Source organism: Acartia tonsa, chromosome 1 (assembly GCF_053477335.1).
Source record: "Acartia tonsa isolate MP-2025a chromosome 1, ASM5347733v1, whole genome shotgun sequence".
NCBI lineage: Eukaryota > Metazoa > Arthropoda > Copepoda > Calanoida > Acartiidae > Acartia > Acartia tonsa.
The window spans coordinates 13,485,726-13,499,393 of NC_137260.1; the positions used below are offsets into that span (position 1 = coordinate 13,485,726).

At 31.6% G+C, this 13,668-nt stretch overlaps 1 protein-coding gene across 1 annotated transcript in view; it reads left to right on the forward strand.

The window, feature by feature from the left end:
• Window positions 1–12,609: 12,609 nt before the first annotated feature.
• Window positions 12,610–13,668, forward strand: part of LOC145328522 (transcription factor AP-2-alpha-like) — a 34,917-nt gene continuing 33,858 nt past the window's right edge. Inside the window, exon 1 of the mRNA XM_080172239.1 lies at window positions 12,610–12,859. Coding sequence (XP_080028365.1) covers window positions 12,818–12,859 — 42 coding nt within the window. The 5' untranslated portion in view covers window positions 12,610–12,817. The remainder of the gene's footprint in view (window positions 12,860–13,668) is intronic.

Consider the following 13,668-nt stretch of genomic DNA (forward strand, 5'->3'; position numbering starts at 1 on the left):
TCTAAAAATTAGATAGCCCAAACCCTTTCTAGGACCTATGTGAAGCTTCCATGAAATTTAGAACTTAATTGGTTTATCATTTATAGTAATCTTTAGCTGCAAAAAAAAATCCTTTCAATTTATTTATTAGGAAATACATAGAATAGGGGAAGCTGATTTAAAACTTATTTTTGTACTTTAGTAAGTTAGATTTACTTAAATTTTCAACTGCCAGTGTTAGACGTATATATTTGGCAGCAAAATTCAGCAAATTACTGTTGAATAAATGTACAATCAAACAATTTTGTCATAAAAATTGTATTTTTGCCAGTGGTAAAATGACACCCATCTCAAAAACTACATTTTATTTTTTGTTCTATTTATTTCAACTCCCAAATTTGACCCCTGACCTTGGACCATTAAAATTTCATGACTACAGGATATTTAACAATAAGCATGAAAAAAGTAAAGATATTTTGTAGCGTGTAAAGACATTGTTTTATAGCAGGGCGTGGCATCCGCGCATTTTCAAGGCAATACAACATTGGACTGCGACTGCAATTTCGTTTGATAAAAAAATGAGGCTGCATCAATGGCTTTTTAAAACTGCGAGTGAGGTCAAAAAAATTCTGAACCAAAATGGCAGCTGCCTTTTTTAAATAGCCCTTCTCGGCTGCTGAATTATTTTTTTTCATTGGAACTGGTATTTTTGAAACTTTAACAATTGGTTTCATACATGGATCTCAAGGGATAGGACAATGGCCGTTAAATTAATATATATCCCCAATAATGATACACAAAATTATTCTTTTGTAGATTACAATTAGTAGTAAAAACGTTTGTACACTTAACTTAATGAACCAACCAATCAAAATTTAATAAAAGTCCCCAGGTCCAAAGTTATTAGGCCAAAAATAAGAAAATGATATTATATAACTTTGGAGACTATTGCAATAAACATCCCAATATCCCCTTCCTTTCTTGTTTTTTTTAACAAATTGCTGCCTTTGCGGATGCTTAACCTAGTTTTAAAGAAATTCCAAGAATCTTAATAGTTCACAAATAAAACAAAGATATCATGTAATGTTTCTTTTACAATTTAATGATTACCTAATTTTATTATAATATAGCGTTAAAGAAATATAAAAAAAAGTTGTTAAAAAATCATAATCAAAATTTTCTTAATGGACTTATTGATATTCTGGTAACGATTTAAGATTTGCTATACTTTCTTAATCATACAATTACAGGAAACACGATGCCAAGTTTGAAATGGATAGGACAATTTAACATGCCTATGCACGGACGGACGGGCACACCATAGTTATAGAAAATCTTTACTTTTAATGATGTCAAAAACAAAGTTCCCAATTAAATGTTATCAATTCGAAATATTTGAGCGAATAAGAAAATCTTCCTTAGATTATAAGAAATCACTGTGCGTTCTTATAATTTAGCTTTAAAGAGAAATTCAAATGTCTAATTTCAATGTTAAACTTTTAAGTTTCTATTATATCAACAAACTTATGTTTAATTGAAATCCATAAAGACATCAGGGTTTCAAGTATTAGACAAAATATCTTTCAACATTTCTATCATATATATTCTAGCTATATTGTAACAAAAGCCATTTATAAATTTATCTACACAAAATTGAATATTAATTATTATTTAGTTTTTAATTTGTTGAGACCAAGCCACACAGTGTATTGGAACATGTATGGTAAAGTAAACAGGCATACCCTTTAATCAAGGTGTTCCTTTATTCACTCGGACGATTTGAATTTTAAAATAGTTGCGCTACATAAAGCTATTAGAATACGCCAATATTAACTAACAATAACCGAACCAATCAATCCTATTTTATGTGTTTTGTTAAACTAGGGGATCTATATTTAAAAGGAAGAGAAAGTGAAAAAAATAGCATAATACCATACAAAGTCTTTTCTTCTAGAAATGAAATACCCTTAAACCATCCCAGGACCAATAAATGGATAAATCATTGATTTCGAAGCAGGTGATAAAAACTCTTATAAACTTCTTAATTAATAAATATTTTAATGATATTTATATTTCTGTCAAAATGTTTGGACACCTAAGTAAACAGGCAGGCATACCCTGTAATCAAAAACATTTAAAAGATTTAGATGCACTATCCCTGATACCAATATTTAGATGCACTATCGCAAGGATACAGGGATATGCATTGGATCTTTGGTGGATATTTCATTTGTGTCAAGAAAATGGCATAACAGTTGAGATAAGATAAATATCGAATATTTATATTAATTATCAGATTGAGTGTTGAATAAATCTATTAGTTATTTTATCAAAAGTAACAAATTTTTAAGTGTTTTTTTGCATGTAAAACTTTTCAATCGGTCACAAAAACTAGATCCAAAATTTTTTTTAAAAATAACTTTATTTCTGCTTATTTTTAAACTACTTTTTTGTATATGCCTTTAAAGTGAAAGAACAGATATATGCAAACACAGCCGAGTCCTATAAAAGAACAGTAAGACGAAATATGCCTCTATCACTTGGGGCAGTTGTATGAAGTATACATCTATACTTATATATTTATTATTATGCCTTGTATTAACTGTATTCTGTCATCCAATTACTTATCCTTGTTTCCCTGTTTGTATAAGATACTATGACATTTATCAACAAAATCAAAGTTAACATCGGTAGAAATATTTTCCAATTCTCACACGAGAAACTTCACATGTGTATTTAGTTACTGTGTGAACAGTTAGAACTTTCAGACAAAGGTCGTGCAATTCTATCTATTATTTCCTTATTTCTACTAACGGCTGCATACTTAACATTTATTGGCTCTGTATTTAAATGGGATTGAAAAGGCAGAAACATAGACCATAGACCAATTTAAAATAAGATGGCCTTAAACCAACCCAGGACCTATGCAAAGTGTCCCTAATGTGAAGGACCCAATCGATTCATTGTTTTTTTGAGATTTTAATGGGAAAAATTCATAAACTTTTTAAAAGCAAAGCTTTTCTATAATTAGGGTCGGTCCGTGATTATGATTTCTATAGTAGTAAGGTACAATTTAGAAAGCGTAGCAACTTTATTATCAATACCAGAATGTCCGTACGTCCATTTTTAACATGTCGATTTTAACTTTTTTTGCAAAAAAATTTTGTATATTAAAATTATCCGATTCTTCTGAGTTTTTAAAAACTGATTCCTATTACAACAAGGTACAATGTTATATGCGAAGCATCTCTATAAACAAGTCCTAAAAATGTAAGTATGTCCTTAAACAGTTTCATCTATTTATGCAGTTTTGCAACAAATCAACAATATTGTCTGTACTGATGCATTAATATTCTGCTAATTCAGTTCTGACAATCTACAAGTGTTAATGTTCGTTGTCCTTCCATTTCAGAGCTTCGCTTTTATGGATGTTGTCATCCTTAATTGTTAAAATAGAGAGTATGAAGTCACAAAAAAACCTAATCTCATAAATTATTTATTTTTTTGAGTATTAATATTCAAGTATTTTTTGTAATTTAAACGTGACATATAGTAAGAAATTTTAAAAAAGACATAGGTCTTTTTTGCAATAAATTTAAACCAAAAAATACTTATTTATAGGATTTCATAACAACTAAGATTCCAACTGCATATTGTCCGTTGTAAGTGTATTCCCTCATTGGCTCTAGGCAATTGACAAACCAATAGATGTAACACCCTAGATGGGATGTCAGACACAATAATCTTCCAACTTGAAAATGAATTTCTAGCACACATATTTTTCTGTTTCTGTTTAATTACCTAAGATTTAATCTTTTAATACAATCGACAAAATTTACCTAAAAGTTAGCTTAATCATCAAAAAATTCAACTAAATATTTATGTCTGGGGATGAAATGAAAAAATTACTGCTTGTTTAACCAAAAATAGTTCAGGTTTAAACAACATTATGGCCAGATTGTTCCTTTAATATACTCTTGTTAGTCTAATTTACTGATTTGGTATCTACACCTAATATATTTATTGGTAAACCTCATACACTACACATAACACATAGGTTTCCCTAGTTTACCTAAAGCAAAAGTCTCCAGGCATTTCCTCCTGAATTTAAGTTGAACCAACACACACACACAACATTCCTATCACGGTCACTGTGCTCTGTGTGTGTGTGTGTGTGTGTACTGTACGCATGTCTATAGCCTCTGGAGGTCCCTGAAGGCAGGACTGCAGGCACCACCGCAGGCCAGTCTACACCAGTGTAACTGCTTTGCCTCGCCTTTTTATTTTCACTTTCTATATTATGCGTTTTTATGCGGATGTTTGTGATAAGTAAGAAAGCCTTTTAGGGCGATAGTTGCATTCAACGATAATGACAAAAATGATAATGTGTAATAATGTTTAACAACTAGAGGATTTTTTTTATTTGTGTTGTTGTTTAAGCAAGGAAAGATATACTAAACAGCGTACAAAAAGAGAATCTATCAAACCCTTTGGCAAAAAAAGACAAATACAACCTTGTAAGGGGATTACCAACTACACATGTCAAGGGCCTACACCCCATTATACTCGCTCCCCCTAACAAAACCCTGTGGACGCCACTGTTTCCTATCACTTACTACAGTACACACTATAAATTGTTGGAGTATAAATGTACTTTTATGTGGTTTAAAATTTAATTAACAATAGAATTTGATTGTGCTCTATTAACCCATTAGTGCCGAACTTCCCCCCTGTCGTCCGAATCACTTGCAATTTTAAACACAGCTTCCTTAAGGGATTGTAAGACATTTGTATTTTTAGATTTTTTGATTTGTGGCATACCAAAGAAGTTTTTTTTTTGCGTCGTTTCCGACGCATTCGGACTAATCATTTTTCCCATGCGTCTATTATGTACCATATCGGACTAATCATATTAGGCTTTTACTGTATAATCTATTAGTTGCTTCGCCCCTAACCTCTAGGTTGGGTGGGGAATGTCAGAAAAATAGCATAAAACCATCCCAAGATATTTATAAAGCTTTCCTGATAAGTAAAACCAATTCAGACCCGACATTTTTATAATCTTTAGCTTCAGACAAAAACCTTACTACTTTATAGTATGGAACACTATACAAGCAGCGGCTTCGCCCCTAGAGGCATCCAGGGACCCTTGGGTTTGGGGGGAGTCAAACCCCCTCTTTCAATTACAGTTTTTAAAGAAAAATTTTTAAAAAAATAATGAGAGGGGTTTATTATTTTCTAGGGGTGATTTCTCCTAGAGCGGTTGTGGTACTCTCCCCCAAAATAGTTATAAACCTTACCAGGTCCTATGAGAAGCTAAAATGTAAAGGAGAACCATATCGGTTCAGTGGTTAGTGAGATCCCTTAGTACACACAGACACATGTATGTAGAATGTATTTAGATCCTGTTACTTTATTAAAAGGATACATAACACAGATACTCTACAATCAGTGTCTGTCTGTACGTCCATTCGTCTGTATAAATCAATTCAGAATATAATTATTTGGTACTAGTGGCTACGCCCCTAGAGGCCTTTAGGGGCACTTGGGATGGGGAGAGGTCATTGAATTCTACAACAATATTTTTTATTTTAGATTTAAAAAGAATTAATTTCATTAAGTTCATTCTATTTTTTCTTGTGTTGGGGGTCTTTTTTAAGTAGCGATTTCTCTTTGGAGGGTGGTGGTACTCTCCCCCAAAATATTTATAAACCTTACCAGGTTATATGAGAAGCTACCATGTAAAGGAGAACCATATCGGTTCAGTAGTTAGTGAGATCCCTTGGTACACAACACACAGACACATGTAGAAAGTATATCCTGTTACTTTATTAAAAGGATACATAACACAGATACTCTACAATCAGTGTCGGTCTGTACGTCCATTCGTCTGTATGAAACAATTCAGAATATAATTATTTAGTACTAGTGGCTACGCCCCTAGAGGCCTATAGGAGCACTTGAGATGGGGAGAGGTCATTGAATTCAACAACAATATTTTTTATTTAAAAAGAATTAATTTCATTAAGTTAATTCTATTTTTTTCTTGTGTTGGGGGGTCTTTTTCAAGGGGCGATTTCTCATTGGAGGGTGGAGGTAACCTCCCCAAAAATAGTTGTAAACCTTCCTAGGACCTATGAGAAGCTATAAAGAAAAAAAAGAAGCATATCAGTTAAGCAGATACACAGATAGATACCCTTTCACTTTATTACAATGTTTAGCAAAGAAATATGATTTTGTCGACAATTATATTGAACAACCCAATACATGACAACCCCTCAACCCCCCCCCCCCCCCCAGCCCCTGTTAATCCTTAAAGTTTTATAACTTTTTCTTATTTGTTGTCTTACCAACTGTGGGGAATTGTATTTGTAAGTGTCCAAATGTTTCAACCACTAAATGTAATCTACAGAAAGATTTTATGGTATAATATCCCTGAGTAAGTACATCAATTTATCGGCCATTGACTTACTATTTTAGATCCCTAACCAATACATTTCTTAGTTGTAGCGTAGTTGTTAATTATTTGGATGCAATTATATATATACAGACGGACGGATGTACAGACAGACCATAATTGTAGAGTATTTGCGCTATTTTTATGAATATATTAACAGCTAGGCTGCAATAAAAATTACGGAAGTATAAACATATTTCTTGTATTCATTCGAATCCGGTGGATAGGAACCGGTTCTCATCCATACGAAAAAACTATGTCTAGCATCGTATTATATCCAGTTTTCTACTAATATAGAAATGTATAATCATAAGATTAAAACTAGTTTTAATCTTATAATTGTACATTCTATATCCGCGGAAAGCCGTTTATAATACGATACGAGAAATAACTATTACAGTCTTTAATTGGCTGTAATTTTGGATATATAGACAGACATACATACATTCCCTAGTTGTAAGGTAGCTATTATTTATTTGGATGCAATTATGGAAATACAGACAGGTGGACGTACAGACAGACCCTAGTTGTAGATTATCTGCGCTACTACTTTTATATCCTTAAAATAAAGTAACATGTTATTGTATGTCTTTGTGTGTACCAAAGGACCTTGCTAACCACTGAACCTATATGGTGCTCCGTTACATGGTAGCTTCTACTAGGTCCTGGTAAGGTTTATAACTATTTTGAAGGAGGGTACCACCACCATCCCTTAAGATAAATCATCCCTAGAAAATAAAAAAATCAAAAATTAAAAAAAACCTTTTTCTTTAAAAAATTGTAATTGAAAGAGGGGATTTGACTCCCCCTGCAATCTAAGGGGCCCTAGATGCCTCTAGGGGCGTAGCCGCTGCTTGTATTGTATTCCATACTATAAAGTAGTAAGGTTTTTTGGCTCAAGCCAAAGATTACAGAAATTAAAGGTCTGAATTGGTTTTACTTATCAGGGAAGCTTTATAAATACCTTGGGATGGTTTTAAGCTATTTTCCTGACATCCCCCACACGTCTTAGAGGTTAGGGGCGTAGCAACTAGTAGATTATAGGAGATTATATAGTAAAATCCTAAAATGATTAGTCCTATAAGGTCAAAAAGGACGCAATGGCTAAAATGATTAGTCCGAATGCGTCGAATAGGACGCACAACAATTTATCCAAAAAAAGTATGTAAACTAACTAAGATTAAAGAAAACGTAGCAGAAACTAAAAATATATAACAAATGCAATAATTAATTATAAATAAGTATGTTTTAATTCTTTAAAAGAAAAAAGTTAGGCCTGGTGTGGAAATTTTTTCCTATATTTTCCACTTCTGCCATGAAAATATGATTTCATCTGGTCATCGAATGAAGTGAGAGGCCAAGCAATGTAGAGGACAAAACTTGAAGCTCTATTCAGTTATTTACAAACATTTAAAAAGGACAGCATAAAAAAATAGAGTGATAGTATAGGTTTGAATTTGTGCGTCGTTTAAGACCCTATTGTCATTAATGGGTTAATTAACTGTAAATTTTTTTTCAAATATTTGGATCAAGTGTGAAATAAGAAGGATCAATTCCCTCGTATTGCATTTTAACCCCCAAGCAATCATTTCAAAGTAAAATTGATTTGGTGCGTATTTTTGTTTAGGTTAGGTAAGGGCTAAAGGAGGTCTATTTGGATAGTACCCCTTAGGGCATCCAAGGGGTTAGAAATGTCTTTCTTTAATGAAATCTAGTAGAGAGGGTTTCAATGGTTTAATTATTGGTGTGAGTGAATACGCGAATGGGGTTCGTTTGTCGCAAATGAATGCTGTTAACGGCTGGCCGCAGGTGTCCACGTTTGCCCATTATTATAACAGTAACGCATGGTCAGAAAAAAATGCTCAATTAAAATTTTTTAGAAGTTCTTGAAAATACTTTTCTTGTTATTATTAATCTGATCCAAATATTTTATAGGAAAAGAATCGAATTTAAAGCTGTTAAGAATAATATTGCTGCAATCCAATATCAAGTTAGGAGAGTTCTATTAGAGTAACTCATTCGGAGGAATCTTCTCACAAAATTTCAGAAGCTTGGTGTAACATTTTTTACAAGTGGTTATGAACAGAATGATAAACATATGGACGGATATAGTGACAGCCAATTATGTGTCAATGCTATTTGGGTGGAGAATCACCACATGGAATTTCAGAAGCAAATCTGAACCAGCACCTGTTTAAATAAATATTCTTCGCAGCATTACAGATGTACCTATATGTTGATGGAGGACAGTTTAAGTTATAGAATAAATCTTTTACCTTCATTTTTAAAGCAGTCTATTTTCTTATAATCTCATATTGTGCATCTTAAAAATGCAAAAAATAACCTTTTATTATCTTCTATAACATTATTGAGGTTTAATTGAATACAGAAAGGATATTGGATCTAATACATATGGATTGAACTCGTTGCTTTATCTAAAAATGATAAATTTTATTATTTTCTATATAACTAATAGTAACTAATTAAATACAGAAGAAAAAATATAATATTAATTAATACTACTTAATATTAAAAGTTTTCTATTTCATCCATCCATGATCAATATATCTGATGTATTCATCTTTAAATGCATAAATTGGGATATTTTAATACCAATAAAATTGAAAACTAACCTACAGAAATATATTAAATCCAATCTATTCAACTTTAGAATCCAATATCTTTTATTATTAATTGAATATTTTAACGCATTTTGTTGCAAAATAGCTTGCTGTAATTGTTAGAAATGATTAAAGTCCACAAGCTAAAATGGGACAAACAAGAGACAATAAAGAGTCACAGGTCATGTGCTGGTAAGTTGATTTTTGATATTTAACTAACAAAAATATACCTGTAAATAATATTTTTATAATCCTTATTAGCCCCATAATGGACTGCTTAGAACTGATGTCTTTTGATTCAAAATTTAGAAAGAGTTGAAATTTTATGTATATTACCAGAAAGTATGTATGTTCATTTTTTTACTACACATTTTCCTGTCATAATTATCTTATCCCCTTGACTTTCAGAAAATGGATTGCCAGTCTAATTAGGTATATTGTTAATTGTAAGTATATCTATAATCAAGTCAAGTGTATCCATTTTAAGCTTACTGCATTTTTGAAAAATTTTGTAAGGAATTTCCGTTGCATATTAAATGCGTTGTTACTCGATCTTTGTCTGTCCGACTAATTTATTGAGCTTTACTTTTATGGGAATTATTATCCTTGTTTATATTCTATAATTGGGGTAAACTTAATGTTAATTTTATAACTACCTATCTTTGACTTGACACAAAAAAATCTTTTGTTTTGCATATCACTTCATACAATTACATAAAATTAGAGTTTGTTAACTAAATTTTACAACATTTTTAATGTTAAGATAAAGGGGCTAATTTTTCTAGCTTTTCATATTTCATAATTTACTTAACATTCTTGTAGTTTTTCTTTAGTATATCATAACAAGGATGACACAACCCATAAGGCCAAAAAATATCCTATCATATAAGGCAGTAAGGTTTTTTGGGGGGGGGTATTTTTCATTTTTTGGGGGGTTGAGGGTGTCCCACCCTCCAAGAAAATAGCTTAATACCATTCCAGGACCAGTGGGTATATTCCCTGAAGAGTAGAGCCCAATCGGTTCAGTGGTTACTGAGATCTTAAGCTTCAAAAAGACAGACAGACGGACAGACAAACAGACAGACATCGTACTACTTTGTATTATAGATAAAGTAAAGGTTTTTTTGTATTCAGCTAAATACTGGTCTAAATTGGATGTACTTTACAGAGAAGATAAGAGGAGGTTTTACGCTACTTTTCAAACCTCGCCCACCAGGGGAAAAGCATAAAGTATAGGCATAAAGCTTTTCAAGTAAGCTTTATGTTTACTAGATGCTTCAGAGTCAGATATATCTTTTCAAGAAATTTTAAAAGGTTCATCTTACTGGTAAGTCGAGAAAATTGTACTTTCCCAGGAGATATGAAATACCCTTCGCGACGATATGGAAAGACGGACAAAGTAAGTTATGAAGTAGATGCTTAATTGTAACTGCAATTGCTAAATAAAACCTACTTCATTCGTAATAAAAATACATTTACAGTAACATAACAAATAAACAAAATATGTTGACGTATTTCTTGAAATCCAGCGAAGAAAACGTTTCATATAGAAATTTACCCGGATTTAACCGTAGCTTCGCTTCTTATAAATATGTATGAGTAAAACTAAGGGAAGGACCATAATTTTGTTGAAACACTTTGTTTACACATGCTCTTTGCATACTTAGTTTTAAACAAGGATGACAACAACCATAAGTAGCGAAGCACAAACATCTATTATGGACTAACGGCCAAGGTGAGTTACAGAGCAGATGTTTAGACTTATAAAAACCATTATGCAAAAGATGTATCTTTGTCTTTTGAAGCATATATCGACATACAGAAGGACCTAGTAAAATATATAGTGGATGCTCACTGGTACAAGAGTCATCACCCAAAATTTCAGTCGTCTATCTTAAATAGCAACAAAGAAAACCATATTTCCCATTGCGGACGGATTGACTGTCGGACGGGCAGGTAGACCAAGTGAATTACAATATTACCTATAAACTTATAATGTCGCTTTTTACTTTATATTACGTTATAGTTTTAAGTCGTTATGATAAATGAAAAGAAGTTTTAAGGTTATAAGGAAAATTTTTGGTAATAAGGAACATACAAACATTAGTAGTCTGTTGAAAAGCTACGCTTTTTCTAAACAAATAAATATAAATGTATATGTATAAAGGGGCGGCTAGAAAAACACATAAGCATGTAAATTATCCAAAACCATAATAGGCTTCTCAGAAAACAAGAATACAAACTTTTGAATTTGCGAAGCTAAAAATATGCAAATATAATATTATAATACGAGGGAGGGAGGGGACATTGGGCTGTTTATTTCACAAGTCCCAACAGTTATACAATATGGTTTTCTTATTGGGTTACTTTAATTGAATTTTTATTGGTTGGTTCATTTTGTTGAGTGTCCAAATGTTTCAACCACTAATTGTAATCTACAGAAGAGATAATTTTGTGTATCATCATTAGGGATGTACATCAATTTATCAGCCATTATTTTATCCCTGCAAAAATTACACTTTAAATAATAAGGAAGATTTTTACCAGTAAAATCTGTGAATTTAAGATTCATAAATGGTCATAAATGAATCAAAACGTATCGTTTTTTCTACATTTTAAAAGTGTAATCTTTTAGGTTATTGAAAAAAAAGCAATAATACAACATTTTCTAACAATTATTATCAAACCCATAAAAGTGATTTTTTTCTTGGTAAGGGAAACACAAACTTTTAGAGATGCATCAATACATAAGAAGAAAAACTACTGGAATACAGAAGATTAGGTAAATTAGAATATGAATTAAAAACAGGGGTAACTTAGACTTTTTCTAAAAGGGGGTGGCAGTTTAGACAATTCTAAAGTAAAATACTACTGGTGCTAAGGGGGGTAAGGGTTGAGTAACCCCCCTGCGGACCGCACCCTTTTTAAAAGCAGTTGTATTACAGATAGACACACAAATATATATAATATTGTGTCTGTACTTCTCGGTGTTTTTATGATTCAGCCAATTTATACACTTTAGCTGCATAATTAATTATTTTCTAAAACAGATTAAACTTATATTCATTAGAAGATCAGTAATTGCAAAGGATTTTTCCCTTGATTAAAATAACTTAGAACTTCATAAATTTTAGCAAGTTTTTTTTTAATAAAACAGTATATGGGATAATTTTTACAAATCTTATATAATAGATGTTTCTATGGTATAAAATTAGTCTTTGCTGTTTTATAAACTACAACTCTACTATAGTTTACTTTACTCCGGTCGAACTGTGCGTCAAGTGCGCCACTTCCCCCTACCCACCCCCTATAATCTCTTACCCACCTCTCCACAACTTCAAGCATGAATTCCTCATAACCGAGATTACCCCTCTGGGGATTTTGTTATTAATTAGGGGAAGGGGTAGTAACATTGAGAAAATCTGGGAAAGTAAGGAAGTGGAATGGGGTGAGAACTCAAGGGGAGTGGGGAAAGAAAACGGAAAATGACGGGGATGGATAAAGGGGAAGGGGGATATTTCTTCGGAGATTTCAACAGGTGGAATTGGACTTAGTTTTATACAGGTCTCTTCACAAAGTACACGCCTGTTGTTGCTGCTCTCATTTACGTGCATTTAATTTGGACTTAACTGTTATTTATTATTTAGTGGTTATATTAGCTAAATAAAGACTCTAGTTAAAGATTAGAATAAACAAAAAGTGATAAGTTTTCTTATATAAAAAAAGACAATTTGAATGAATTGATTGAGTTGTTCACTTGATGCAACTTATTATAGACCCAAAAATGACCACAATTATGGAGGTTAGTCAAATTTTTTAGTTTTAATGTTTTTATATAACATAGGATACTTCTTGTATTAAAATGCGTACTTAAACACTTATTATACAAGTTTTTTTTCATTTTACTAAACTTGGTCAAGCTTTAAACGTGACCAATAATCCAAATATCTTTTTCTGAATGTAACTTTTTTAAACACATAGTGAGTAAAAATGTGGGAAAAATTTCATTAACTCTGTTTCATAAGATGGACTGATTTTGAAATAAAATATTGTATTTAATATCAATTCTTTTAAAAATTAAGAAATTAGAATTTAAACGAAAAAAATCAGCCGTCTATCTAAAATAACACCAAAGCAATAAAATCATATTTTGCTCTTTAGAGTACTACTGACAGACTGACGGACAAAATAAGTAATAGAATTGTTGCCTATTAGAAACCGACTAAATTAAATTTTCTTTGTAATCAAAAAGTAAAAAATAGAGTTATTATTTTGGTAAATGAATCTATTTTTAGAACCTATAATTAGAATTGTGTCAAAATTATTATTGAACTATGAGTTAACTAAACCCTTCAATACATTTAAATAAAATCTTAAAAATTAAGCTTTTCTGCCTGTCAAAATGAATATTTTTTACACATTATGCAATGCAATTGGTAACTTTTTTGTGAAGATTACCAAACCAATGACAAATTTTATCTTTTCCTCTCTCTGTAAACACTTTTTTTGTGTTTCTAAGATGACCATTTATTGATGTTTTCATCCTTGTTTTAGCATTGTTTAAGTGAAATTTAGTGAAGGTCTGAGTCACTGTGCAAACATATAATGACT